This window comes from Acanthopagrus latus, chromosome 13 (assembly GCF_904848185.1).
Source record: "Acanthopagrus latus isolate v.2019 chromosome 13, fAcaLat1.1, whole genome shotgun sequence".
NCBI lineage: Eukaryota > Metazoa > Chordata > Actinopteri > Spariformes > Sparidae > Acanthopagrus > Acanthopagrus latus.
In genome coordinates this window covers 6,575,977-6,589,192 of record NC_051051.1, presented here as the reverse complement: position 1 = coordinate 6,589,192, position 13,216 = coordinate 6,575,977, and the positions used below count along the sequence as shown (strand labels likewise).

Genomic DNA, 13,216 nt, shown 5'->3' with positions numbered 1-13,216 from the left:
GCCGTTCTTTCTTCCCTGTCTCCACTGCAATCCTTTGTTCCAGTCTGGAAGCCGGGCCAGTGGTGTTTCCCCGACTCCTCCTAATGCTCTCTTCCTCTCCTTTCCTCACTCTCTCTCATACATCATCCAGCCCGTACTTCCAGGAGGAGGTTTACAGGAGAACCGTGGCTCTGCTCCTCCCCATCCCCCACCTATCTCCTCCCTTTCTCCATCTTACCGTATTGGTGATGACAACACACCTATTTTACCCTGACCCAACCCTGGTGCCCTTTCCGTATTTCCTCTCCTCATCTTTTCTTTCTGCCCCTCATCCTGTCCTACCCCCGCTTCCTCCATTACACCCCCATGCTCTCTCCACCTCTCGGGAGAGATGAGCACTGTATTGTACTTTGCCGTGACATTGAAAGCTGCATTCATTAGATTTATATTAAGGCGATGTGGAAATGAGACGGTCTTCCTCCATTACACACATCCCCCGGCAGAGCTGGTATTTTATTTTTTTTAAAAAGGGAGATGTCTCATAAAATCAATCACACAGATTCATGGAAGATGTAATTAGGATGCTCGTACACTTGACAAATACATGTGTGTAGGAGCAAGCATAAAAAAGAAGAATCACAAGTAGTTTTTTTTTCCGAGATGTGAGTCATAGCAAGGTTTCCCCGGCTCCAAGAGTGAGTCAAGTTATGCAGAAGTAAATGATGCAGTGGCATGACAAGAGACCAGCACATCATGAATGAAGTCATGGCTTGAGGTGACAGGAACAATTCATTTGTGTTTTCCTGCAGTTACGCCTCTTTGAATTTGGATGCCATGCTTTTGTAGCCGACAGTGTGTCTCTGATGGGGGAAATTTGATTACCACCTTCATACACTCAAATCCTGTTCTATGAGGTGAGCAAATTCACGATCACAGCCCTTACACAACAACCTCTCCAGTGTGTTAGTGATCGATCTATCTTGTCGTGTGCATGAGTACACAACAAGATAGATCACAAAAACCCTCTGTGTGTGTGTGTGTGTGTGAGAGAGAGAGAGAGAGAGAGAGAAAGAGAGAGAGAGAAAGACAGAGTGGGGGAGACAGAGAGCGAAAGAGGATTTTGTTTGATCAGCATCTTCAGCAGGGGGGGGACTTGGGGTCTTTCCCTTACCAAGGACATATGGCGTAGGAGTGCTGTTGAGGAGAGTAGGGAGGGGAGACGGGCAGTGGAGTGTGATGGCTCTCGTTTGGCGAGGCTATGGCCACAAACAGAGCAGCTGAAGCGCTGGCATCAGCCGGTCGGCACTCTGAGTAGCGGGGTTAAGAGCTGGATGAGAGAGGGAGGCGCAGGTGTGTCTTCAGCGACCTAGAACACAGAATTCAAGCATGCATAAAACACACATATTATATACCCACATACATATATATATATATATATACACGCATACATCAAAAACACAAATATAATTCATGTAAGTGCAATAGTTAGGGTGCTGATGTAGGGAAAAGCAAAATGCATGTTTCAAGTCTGCCACGTTTACATGATATTGTACATCCAACATTTTAAAACATACAATATTAATCTTAAAGGTGCAACTATGTAGTTTGGGGTGAGACATTTTTTGTGTTGATTCATTTTCTGAATAAACTGAATAAACACACCAACATTAAAGGATTTTACCTTGTTTGTTTTTGGCGGACCCCGCCACCTTTAAATATTAAATATTTGGGGTTGAATTTCATCTCCAAAACTACACAGGGCCCCTTTAACTTTGAGCTCACGTTGGAAACATACCATATATGCCCCCAAGTCCTGTTCACATAAATATTTCAGCCGAGGTAATGTTTCGAAAAATTATGCAAGAGAGAAATTATTCTCTCAACAAAGGCTCTTGTTAAATTATGAGGTGATTATTAATCGATGTGAGTATGCTTATGATGAATTGTGGCTTAGTATTTAAATGAATGCAGGTAGAAAGAGCAGAGACCAGTTTTGTTGTACTGCAGCAAGATCCCTATTTCAATTTACAAACATATCATAGTGGATTATTTCTGAGTAATCAAAGAAATATATTTACGCAAAATATGCAGTGTGCAAAATATTAGCAATAAAAATGGCAAGTCTGTCTGTTCTGAACGGTTAAAAAAGGAATGCACTATTATTGTTCGTCCGTCATCGGGTGAAGCCAACAAATGAAGTCACCTTGTATATTGCCACAGGGCTTCAACCTTCTGGACAGCAGCTGTCCAATAAGCTGGAGGTCATCGAAGGGGAGCGACAGTCGATCCTGCAAATATAACAGCACATTACACCAATTTCCGAAAAAGTGTCTGACATAATAGATCTCAACAAGTCAGACACCCTCTTTTCACACCTTCATACTGCTACCCATAACTGTGATTTAATTTTGTTCCAAAAAGATAATTATGCCTCTTGGCTTGATGTTGAAAGGTTGCCAGCCAAATCTGACATCAATATGACCAATATACTGTAGGACCGTGCATGTGCGCATTGTAGCGATGGCTCAAAATAGCCTGCCCTGAACAAAAACAGGTGTAACTCTTTCAACAACAACAACAACGTGAGTTAAGATAGGGATGAGATCAAAACATCCATGTCAGTAATGTCAGGTGTTATGTAGGTATAACACAGATATCATTAATGGTAGGATATACAGGGATTAAGCAAGGATCACCAACTATGTCTAAATCAACATATAAATCAGTTAAACTGGAGGCTAATTAGACAGATAAAGCTTTAAAGGGGCACTGTGATAGTAATGAAGTAATGAAACTCAGAAATGTTTATTTTTTTCCATAACTGAGTAAACAAGCTGTTCTCCGAGGAAAATGAGGTCCCCAGAACACAGTTTGAAGCTTGAAAGGTGGCAGGGTCCGCCACATATAAAACAATATGTTGTCCTTTAAGGTCGGTTATTTTATTCAGTTTATTCAGTCATGAAAACAAAGAGAGTTTGTTTATTTAGGTGAAAAGAAGTCAGTCAGTGAAGATCTTTCTCTTGTGGTTAAAATGTCTTCCCCAACTGCATAGTGCACCTTCATAAAGCTTATATAGAAATACACTCCACAGCTGAGGATTACCAGGAAAAAACAAAACAAAACACACATTTGTGGTATGTATTTCAAGTTGAACACACATAGTTTCAAATTGTAGAGTGTGATTTCCTCGGGACAGCTAATGACTGAGATTTTGAGAAAAATACCTCAGCAGGTGAGACATGGGCGCTGTGATGAACCGACCGACGCCATCTTGTGTCAACACGACGTTACAACACGCTTCACTCACAGTCTCCTTCTTCTTGTTTAGCGTTTAGCCTTCTGTTTTGTACTGATGAAATAAAGGTGCGATATGATTCATGTCTTTGTGTTAAAGTTTAAACTGCGTTGCTCTCTCTCATGGCTACAGCTTTTAATTATTTTGTTTCTTCTTTTCTCCACCAGTAGATGGCAGCATACCAAGATGCCCGACAATGACAGCAACACTGTCAAGAATGTGAAGAAGAAGAAAAAGAAGCAGAAGAAGAAGAAGAGTAGCCCAGGGGGTGGCTAGCTGGTGGAAATGTCAGAGAACTGACAGTAACGCTAACTTGTCCGCAGTAGTTACTGAGTTATCAGAAAGTGTCTGGAAGCTCAAGGGAGCGATTGTTAGGCACGAAACCTCACCAGACGGCCTGTGTGGAGGCGTGGGCAAGCGGGTTAAACGTTACGGATCCCGGACATTTCATATTTGACAACCGCTGGTTAGCTAGCATTAGCTGGCTAGCTGGAGAGCTCCTGAAAAGTAACGCCAGGGATTGTTTCATAGAGTCATGTCGGCGGCCGGGGACTTCGGGAACCCTTTAAGAAAATTTAAATTGGTCTTTCTCGGGGAACAGAGTGGTAAGTCTAATGATAAACGTTAGAAGTTGTCGAGGGTGTAGAATCTGAATTATGTCCTGTGGGAGTTGAGCTAACACAAACACAGTTTGGTGGATTGGTCGGGTGATTTAACATTCACCAGTTAGCTAGCTAACACTAGCTGCGTAACGTTAAACTTGGCATAGTGATAGCATTGCGACAGCGCAACTTAACTATCTGCATGTCCACGCTGGCTTCATTGGCAGGTTTTATTACTCATAGGTGAGGTCATATCTGTCGAAACTGACTTAGCTAAGTTGTGTTGGGGGGGCTCTGATAACATACTATTAACAGAGGCAGTGGAAGCTCGTTGAAATGAACAAATGGAAAGAATGTGGTTAACATGGTGGATAAATCGAATTTAAAGTACTCTCTGTGTATTAATACGAGTTTTATGTCAATTTAATATCTAAAGTGATAGCTACAGTAACAGGTTATGCTGGCTTCAGCTGATGACCTGTAAAGTTATTTGCTGCTGTGTTCAGAGGAATGCTACAAATCTCAGTCAGAGATTGTCAGTCCACTAAGAATATGACAGCGATTATACAGTCAGATCAGTTTGTCTAACTGGGGGCTCTGCAGAGAATTGAAACATCCCAATTACCAAACCTGCCCAGCGGCATTCCTACACTCTGTCTACTCATTTTCCCCCTTTTTTCCATCCAAACTGAACACAGGGTGTAATTGTACTGGAAGAGAAAGAGGGGGCAGGGAACTTGTTCGCTATAGCCCATACTTAACAATCATATATCTGTTTCAAAGGTAAAGGTGTGGGCTTGTTCATTATAGAGTCTAATACAGTGCTTCCACCGTTATTTGCTGAGCATGCTTTGGACTTTGGAGCTTTGTGTAAAATATAGATGCACCACTACAAACCTTTTCTCTTTCGATAGTCCATGATATCTCAAATTTAGGTATATGTTTATAATAGGGCTGCTGCACAGTATGCATTGATTTTGACAGACGTCAATTGTGATTAGTATGAATGACTGTATTTGCCTCACAATTTTCATTTTCACCATAAAAAACTTCAACATGTTTTCTTACATCTGGAGAACACGATTTATTGGCAAAAGCTACAGTACTTTGTTATAATGATCTGATGTCATACAGTTTCATTTAAATTGCAGCTTCTTGTGATTTGGAAATTGCACTTGGCCATTTTGCAGGTTTAAGTATGTTGTGATAATGTCTCATCTGGCCCTTGTTGATATTTAATACTAATACATAACTAAAATATAATTAAAATATTGATAGAAGTCAATAAATAATGTTAAGTATGATCAGTATGTATGGCCAGGCACTGCTGTGGTATCAAACAGTTGGCAGTTGACATTTTTTCAGCATTAAGGAAAAAATAAAAATAATATGTAATGTGGATTCATCACACTTGAGTCTGACAATACCCAGTCAGCCTAATAAGGTCAGTATCAGAACCAATACTGATCTGGCGGATCTGATAGGTGCTTCAGTGAGATAGAAACAGATTATGGTAGTCTATGGTATTTTATCCTGTATTATGACCCTCCACTTCCACCGAGATAAGACCGGCAGACTTTGTTTGTCAGGCGTTCTGTAATCAGCTGTGGTTCCTTGTAAAATTGTAAACAGCAGTGTTGGCTTTGGCCATGTCATCATCACCCGATGCTTGCAGTGTAACTGATAATGTAACCCGAGCTCAGCAAAACAGTCTGAGGTTGGGGAGCACTGTCAGGGTGCTTAAAGCCAGCGTATGAGTGAGTCTCTCTGATGTGCTAACAGTGATGTTGTACTGGGATATATCTACAAGATTATAATAAATATTATGAATCATTTTACAGCTGCCAAATTATGTGGGAGAGTGTGCAAAATTACTCTTTTTCAGCATAGATATTGAGCAGGGTTGACAATGTGGCCAATGTGTGAATCACTTTACAATTATTTTTGATTGCAAATAAATACCAGCCTGACAGTATAAATCACACGTATTAATATGCATTACCACCACTAATTGTTGCTCTCACATCACATGAGAATGTGGTAACCAGTCCTGCTGCCTAAACCAAACTACCTTTTGGAGCTGGATTCACAACTTCAATTGTGATTTCAGCCCTGTCATCCCACATAACCTGTCCAGATTTTACAGCAGATACCCTAATGAATTAGCTTCTGCTGCGGAAGGGTATTGTCAAATCTCTACCAGTGGACACATTTCCACCATTGTGCAGTGTTTAAACCGTTAAATTGCCCAACCTTAATATTGAGCAAGAAAAGAGACAGAGAAAAGTTTGTTCTTTTAGGGCTGCACACAGCAAGGCAAAACATGGTTGGAGGGTAATAATGGGGAACCTGGCTCCAAGCCTGACTTGTCTCTCAGCATTCCTCATCCCTTTAACCTCTCCTCAGGAACTTCAAAAGATTCAGAACCACACCTGTTTAAATGGACGATTACTTGCCCTTTCATGGGAGTTAAAGGCTTTGGTAAATTATACAGATTGTTCATATTATTTTCCACTTAGTCAGCTGTATCTTGCAGTAGGTGATCCATCCATTTATGTTATTTGCTAACAATTTATACTGTCAGCAAAGTGATGCATTAGGCTTGGGTCAGAGACATATGTTTTGAATTACAACTACATACATTTTATACCATTTTCTGGCATTTTTTACATTAAACAATCCTCAGTTGACATAAAAAATAGAATGGCTATTAGATAGAATCCAGGGGTGCAACTGTGTATGTATTTGTCTTGAACTGTCGTGCTGTCAATGAGATTATAACCCTTCTGATCCACATTTCAGTCCAGTAATGCAGAAGTAATGCTCCTAAAAGCTGTTTTCCAACCGCTGTTAAACAACAAAGCAGAAGAAGAAGACACTGTTGTGTTACTGCATTGTGTTACTACATACACTATGGCAAGTCCAGACTAGGTGGAGCAAACTGTAACTCTCACTACTGTCAGTTGAAAACACATGAAAAGAAACCGAGCCTTGTGCATTTTGACTATATGTGTCACCTCTTCTAGTTGTCGTGCACTTGTAACGGACTGTGACTTCTTTGCACTGTTACACTCTGTATAGAGTGAAATAGATAGGCTGATGAATTAATGATTGAAATAATCATTAGTTGCAACCTTAATCGAGATGGGCACACACAACTGTTGTCAGTGTTGAATAAAAGTTGATTAGCCTACGAAACTGAATGAATGTGTGATCAGAACACTGACAGTACTTTGTTGTTTGTGTTTGTTTTTAGTGGGAAAGACTTCGCTGATCACCAGGTTCATGTATGACAGCTTCGACAACACTTACCAAGTGAGACGAACACCTCCACCTGATTTAATCACAGCTGATAATATTCATGTTATTCTACAATTCAATGCTAATAGGATATTGTGATGCATATTTAACAACTTGTTACCCATTTTCAGGCCACGATAGGAATAGATTTCCTGTCGAAAACCATGTACCTTGAAGACAGAACAGTAAGTTTGTTTGTTTTGATCTATACTAATGATGATTAACACTCCCTGATCTGAACCTCCCTTAAACCTCAAAGTGACTTGGTGATTGGGATTTCAGGGGGCACCCAGATTTGTGTTGCTGACATAAATCAGTTATGTTCTTCCAAGTGTGAGCTGGATGCCGCACCTCCTGGAACGTCCTCCCTGTCTTTGTTGGTTTCCCCCCTCAACACGGGTTTTCTTCCTCTCCTTCCTACCCCTCCATCTATTCTCTCCATTCCTGGTTTGAAATTAAACACCTTACTTGATCAAGGGAGGAGTGCTGATGTCAAGTGAAGGGTGATTATTTATTTCTCCCCCCCAGGCCCAGACAGCTTGCTCTCTCTGATGGTCTTTCACTACCTGCATGCACTATGCTATCTTTTCCCATTCGTCTGACTTTATTTAGTTTTCTTTCAATTTGCTTTTTGTCACCATAACTTACCTCATTTCTGCCTTTTTTTTCTTGTTTATTTTCATCCCCTCTGTTTTTTTTTGTTTCTTTTTTTTTGGTTTCTTTTTGGTTTCTTTTTTCTCTTCTTGGATTTTTCCTCCCATCCCCTTCCCCTTCCTGCCCCACAGATCAGGTTGCAGTTGTGGGACACAGCAGGGCAAGAGCGATTTCGTAGCCTCATCCCGAGTTACATCAGAGATTCTGCCGCTGCTGTCGTAGTGTATGACATCACAAGTAGGTTGACTGCGTGTGCTCTCAGGTGGTTTAGAAGTCTGACACGTTTGTCTTGTCCTCTCTTGTGGACTGAAAGTTAAGAAACCAATGAATGTCTGTTCACTACAGTTTACAAACATTTCTTTTTCAAATTTTTAAAAATCCTGTGATTCCAAATGTATACATCAGTCTTTCCTGTCACAAACCCGCCAGTTTTCACAGCTGAGGCATGTCACATCCTGAATACTGATGCCCTGCTTCCTGCTTTTCTATCGTCCCTCTTTCAGACGTCAACTCCTTCCAGCAAACCACAAAATGGATTGACGATGTGAGAACAGAGAGAGGAAGTGATGTCATTATCATGTTGGTGGGCAATAAGACAGACCTTGCGGACAAAAGGTAATTTGTTCCTCCCTCCTCCTGCCTCTGTGCATGTGGGCTCCCTCCTTTAAGAGCATACTAATGAAGTCATTGATTGTTCCTGTCAATACTGAGCTCCTCGGCCCTTTCTGAGGCAGCATCAGATTAGTAACCTTCACCCTTTGTGGATGTCAAAGCTGTAATTGACTTTTTCATACTCTATGCCTTCTTTCTCTTTGTTTCAGCCCACAATGTTTGAATATATCGATTATTTAATCTTTGGCAGATTAAGCTCCTGATTATATTGATAGTTGTTAGCTGTTGTTTGATAGTATTTTGTCTGAAAGTGTGTACCGTTCTGATCCACTTTATCCACCTGTCTTATGAAGTCAGTTCTGTAATGTCTGTCGCTGTGCATCTCTTAACCCCCCTATCTACCACAGGCAAGTATCTATTGAGGAGGGTGAGCGGAAAGCCAAAGAACTAAATGTAATGTTTATTGAGACTAGTGCGAAAGCGGGCTACAACGTAAAGCAGGTAAGAATGTGTGTGAGTCGTGCTCTGTCGTCCTGCTGCGGACGCTGCCGCCTGGGCTCCACCTCCAAAGGTCTCCGAATTTGCCAGCTGTTCCAGCAGCTGGAACTCATCCTTCATTTTCTGTCCAAATTTAAAGGCCTGCTGTTCCTGTTGTGGAGCGTGGCTGACACAATGAACTAGGGCTGTACCATTTTTTTTTTTTTCGAGTGAAGCTTCAGGTTGCTGTTGTCATATTTTATCATTAAAAAGAAAAAGATCGTAAATGAGTTGGTCTTTTTAAAATAATATCATCTTTCTTTGATAAATATAGTAATGATGCTAAACCACCCCATTAATCCAGTTGTGTGGCAAGAAGGAGGGAAACTGTTGTGTTTTGGCCAGAAAGATAGTGATGTGCATTTTTACACTTATTACATCTACATCTTTTTTGAATACATGTCTGATTATTGGACTTCGCACTAGATTTATTTGAAATATCTGGATTTCCCAAGTTGGTAAACAATCCTCTGCAGCCACCTAAAAAAATCTATAAATATCAGGTCATAGATATTCGGTACATCCTGGAGGTCAAACGGATGACTTTTGGTCTCGAGCTAAGGTGGCAGTCGCAGCAGGAAGGGGCACGACTTGTTACTCCACTTCAAAATAATCTCAAACTGTGTTATTTTTCCCCTTGTCTTCTTGTCGATGTCTGGTGATATGTGGTGTTGTGCGCGGTGACTCGTGGCTCATCACAGACAGATAACCACAGAGGAGGGAGAGCAGAGAGCGAAAGAGATGAATGTTCTGTTTATTGAAACGAGTGCAAAGACAGGCTACAATGTCAAACAGGTAGAGCGTGTGCACCTGTGTGTGTGTGTTTCATAGTGCTCATGCTCTCTTCTGATTGGCTTCCATTTCACAGGGTGTGGTGGAAAGTGTTGTGTGTGGATTTGTTTTTCAAGCTCTCTCCCACCTTTGAGAAGTATTGATTATAACTGGCCAACCTTTGATCCTTCAGCCTTAGAGGTGGGTCAGGGTTTGCAAACCAATAGTCCTCCACTCCACTCATTAGCAAAGTAGCAGTATTTCTGTTGCTGTGAAATCTGCATGTCTACCATGTGATGCTGTGTAGTGAGGGGCAGGCATGTCAAGCATCATCACTGTCCCTTTTTTATTTTTATTTAATTCCTATGAATCCATCAATGACTTTAAGCGCTCCAATCTCTATCAATGGAACCTCTTTTCAAGCCACTTCTGCTGTGCAGAAATGCGGCATTGCCGTAACACAAATGTGTGCTGCTAAATTTAAGACCAGATTTGGAAAAGCTCTGGTGGGTGTCTTCCTCTGTGCGAGCTTCAAGAGAACCTGCTGAATCATGTTATGGGAATATACACGGCACATTATCTTGATTTCATCTTGTGTGTTTGTCATACATCTGGGTTTATTTCCTTGCCTGACAGAATACATGTGGTTCTTTTTTCCCTAAAGCTATTCCGGCGTGTGGCAGCCGCCCTCCCTGGCATGGACAACACACAGGACAAGAGTAGAGAGGACAGTATCCTTTGTGTGTGTGTCAGAGTGTGTGTCTGATGTGATAGAAGTGACACAGGAGGTCTCTTGCTCTCTTATAGATAGTCCCTGCCAGAAGGAAAATCTACTGCAAGTGTCCCTTTAGATTTATTTTACCAGTGAGGGCACATATCGTGCTGCAACTCACTGAGTATAATCTTGAACAAATACTCCACTTTTTTCAGAGCTGTAAAAATGAATATGGATCACACCTCAGTCATTGGCTAAAATAGGCCAAACATCCTCCTCAACATGAGCCACAACTGTATACTCGGACAATTACAGTTGTCCGATTGAGTAACATAGTCGATCAAGTTGTGCATTTAAACGTACTGACTCATGAAACAACATTTTACAAAATGCTACTCAGCTTAATCCTGGTTCTCACGTCATCTCATTTACATTTTAAACGTGTATCTTTTCCTGTTCCTCAATGTTCCTTGACTCCTAAACCCCTCAGTGATTGACATTAAGCTGGAGAAGCCACCAGAGCAACCTGCCAGTGAAGGAGGCTGTTCCTGCTAATGCCCGCTCATGTCATCGCTAAATATTTCTCCTCTCGGCTTTTTTCTCAGACTCAGTCAGTTTTTCTCCCGCCTCTGTTCCCCAGCCCTAAATAGAACACTACATCTGTTTTCCTCTGCATCGTGGAAACCTGCTCTCTCATCGGGATGCTCTGAAAGTCATGAAACACATAAATTGAATATTTGCACTGTAACACACATACGTTGAAAAAGTATTCAGCCTTCTTTGCTGAGCTCCTGTTGTCATTCCCAAAAGACAAATATGATGGTTGAAGAGTAATGAGTCGCAGCAAGTTTGTGTCTAAAGATGGCTTTTTGTACCAAACTGAAAGAAACAAAATGAGTGTGTATGTGTTTCAGAGTGAGAATATTCTGAAAAAGGATTTTAAAACACGCTTTAAGCTTAATCAGCACATTGTGGATATCTTGTGCATTTGTCAGGTAACATTATTTGTGCTGTTGCAATTGATTAGCAGCAATCCGTTCTTGAATTGTGTTATAAACAAACCTTACTTTTTTTAACTGTCTGGAACAATGCATCAAAACATTTGCAAAGTTGTGTTGAAGAAAATCAACTCGGTCATCTCAGTGTTGACATGTATACTGTATTCAACCACGATGCAGCTAAAGTTGGAAGTGGCAGCCGTGCACTCATTTTAAACTGTGTGCAGGTAGCACAGCACAGTTTTCCCCCAACACGTACCAGCATGACATGACAAGTTGTAACACAGCCATCGCATGTTCTCAGACCAGCCCAAATACGTGATACCTATAAGAGCAACACTGTCACTATCACTACACCGTCCTTCCTCTCTTCCCACACTTGACCTTTTTCAGATGGGTTATTTTTACCGTGGCTTCCGTTTTGTATTCCCTTTTTATTTGGATAGATCTTTTTTCTGAAATACTACAGCTATCATAGATTAAAACAGTTTATTTGATGATAGTGTTTAAAGAGGAATTTCTCATATACTACGAGTCATAATCATAAAAACCCATCATAAACATTAGATATTAAGATATTATGCCTTTTGGCGTTTAATTGTAGAGGGCTTCCTTGGATTTGGGTTTATCTAGCTAAGTTTGGGATGATGTTACGAACACTTTAAAAACTTCTTTTGCTTGTTTTTATTTTTTTTGGAGTTGATCTTTTGTTAGTGATTATTTGACATGTGTATTTAATCCACAATGACTTGTAATATTTATTTCTATTGGATTCATGTTTCCTTTTTTATGGCTGTTAATATCTTCACTTTTGGTATGAGTCCTGAATCGCTAATAAAAAAAAAAATATGCATCCATCTGGACCACGTTTAACAGAACCTGTGGAGACATCTGCTGTCCCCCTCTATCACCTCTAACTGGCAATTTGATCGTACTAATAATGCCGTGCAATTTTTGTGTGAATTATGGGGGAGAGTTTGATTTGTATAGCAATGTAGTCCTCAACGTTTCTGTCTGGAATGGTTTTAAATGAAAGAATAAAAAAACACTTGTCACTGCTGCTGAAATGCATCTGTGTCTTGCTGAAAGTTGTAAGATTTTGATGCAGCGATTTACGTGGTATTTTTAATGTCAAAATTATGATTCAGAGGTTAAATACTCTGAGTGTTGCGGTGAGGTTAATCTATTTTTTAAGTCTTGAGTGCAACTCTCAGAAACTTTAAACCACATAAATAGAACAACGTTACCAACCAGTGACTGTACTGTTAAGAGCTTATTGGTGATGGAGCAGAAAAGTTGCCTGGTCATGTGGACTGAATGACTGACAGTAATCAGCTCTGTCCTGCTGGTGCAGTATGCTGGACCTGGATTAACAGGCTTATTTCACAGCAGAGATTTTGACTTGTCAGTGCGGAGAAAGCACAGGAGGAACTAATGGCAGTAATGATGGCTCAGAAGTACGCCTTGCCACTGAGCCAGCAGTCACTGTAACAGGTATTTGAACCGGTACTCAAAAATAGAAACCAGTCATTATCCAGGCCAAAATGTCTGGTGTGCCCATAAATCAAATGTATACGTCATAATTACTTAAGTAAGATTACAAAGGGAGAAATTAGGGCAATCACGGACACGTTAATAAAGTGAAACCACAAGCCGCATACACACACTTTTTCCTTTGCTGTTGAGATCTAAAGGTTAAGATCTAGAGACACGTAGGCAAGTTTATTTGTACAGAATTCAGCTAAAATAACAA

The 13,216-nt window shown here is 40.7% G+C and overlaps 1 protein-coding gene and 1 long non-coding RNA gene across 3 annotated transcripts; one reads left to right on the top strand and one right to left on the bottom strand.

Annotated features, from left to right (window-relative positions):
- Window positions 1–389: 389 nt before the first annotated feature.
- On the bottom strand, window positions 390–3,422 carry LOC119031212. Its single transcript, XR_005078552.1, has 3 exons — window positions 3,204–3,422; window positions 2,183–2,267; window positions 390–1,345 (listed from the first exon to the last, which is right to left on the bottom strand). It is a non-coding gene; the product is annotated as an uncharacterized LOC119031212 (long non-coding RNA).
- Window positions 3,423–3,534: 112 nt separating this feature from the next.
- rab6a (RAB6A, member RAS oncogene family) lies at window positions 3,535–12,530 on the top strand. 2 transcript variants are annotated; one of them, XM_037119538.1, is made up of 8 exons: window positions 3,535–3,879; window positions 7,133–7,191; window positions 7,308–7,361; window positions 7,962–8,067; window positions 8,334–8,445; window positions 9,681–9,774; window positions 10,415–10,481; window positions 10,956–12,530. In XM_037119538.1, the coding sequence occupies exons 1-8, from the start codon at window positions 3,810–3,812 to the stop codon at window positions 11,018–11,020; spliced, it is 627 nt and encodes a 208-aa protein (XP_036975433.1). In that variant the 5' UTR covers window positions 3,535–3,809; the 3' UTR covers window positions 11,021–12,530. The 2 variants fall into 2 exon arrangements, with proteins under 2 accessions (XP_036975433.1, XP_036975431.1); XM_037119536.1 differs by lacking the exon at window positions 9,681–9,774 and adding an exon at window positions 8,850–8,943 and having other exon boundaries at window positions 3,539–3,879.
- Window positions 12,531–13,216: the final 686 nt, after the last annotated feature.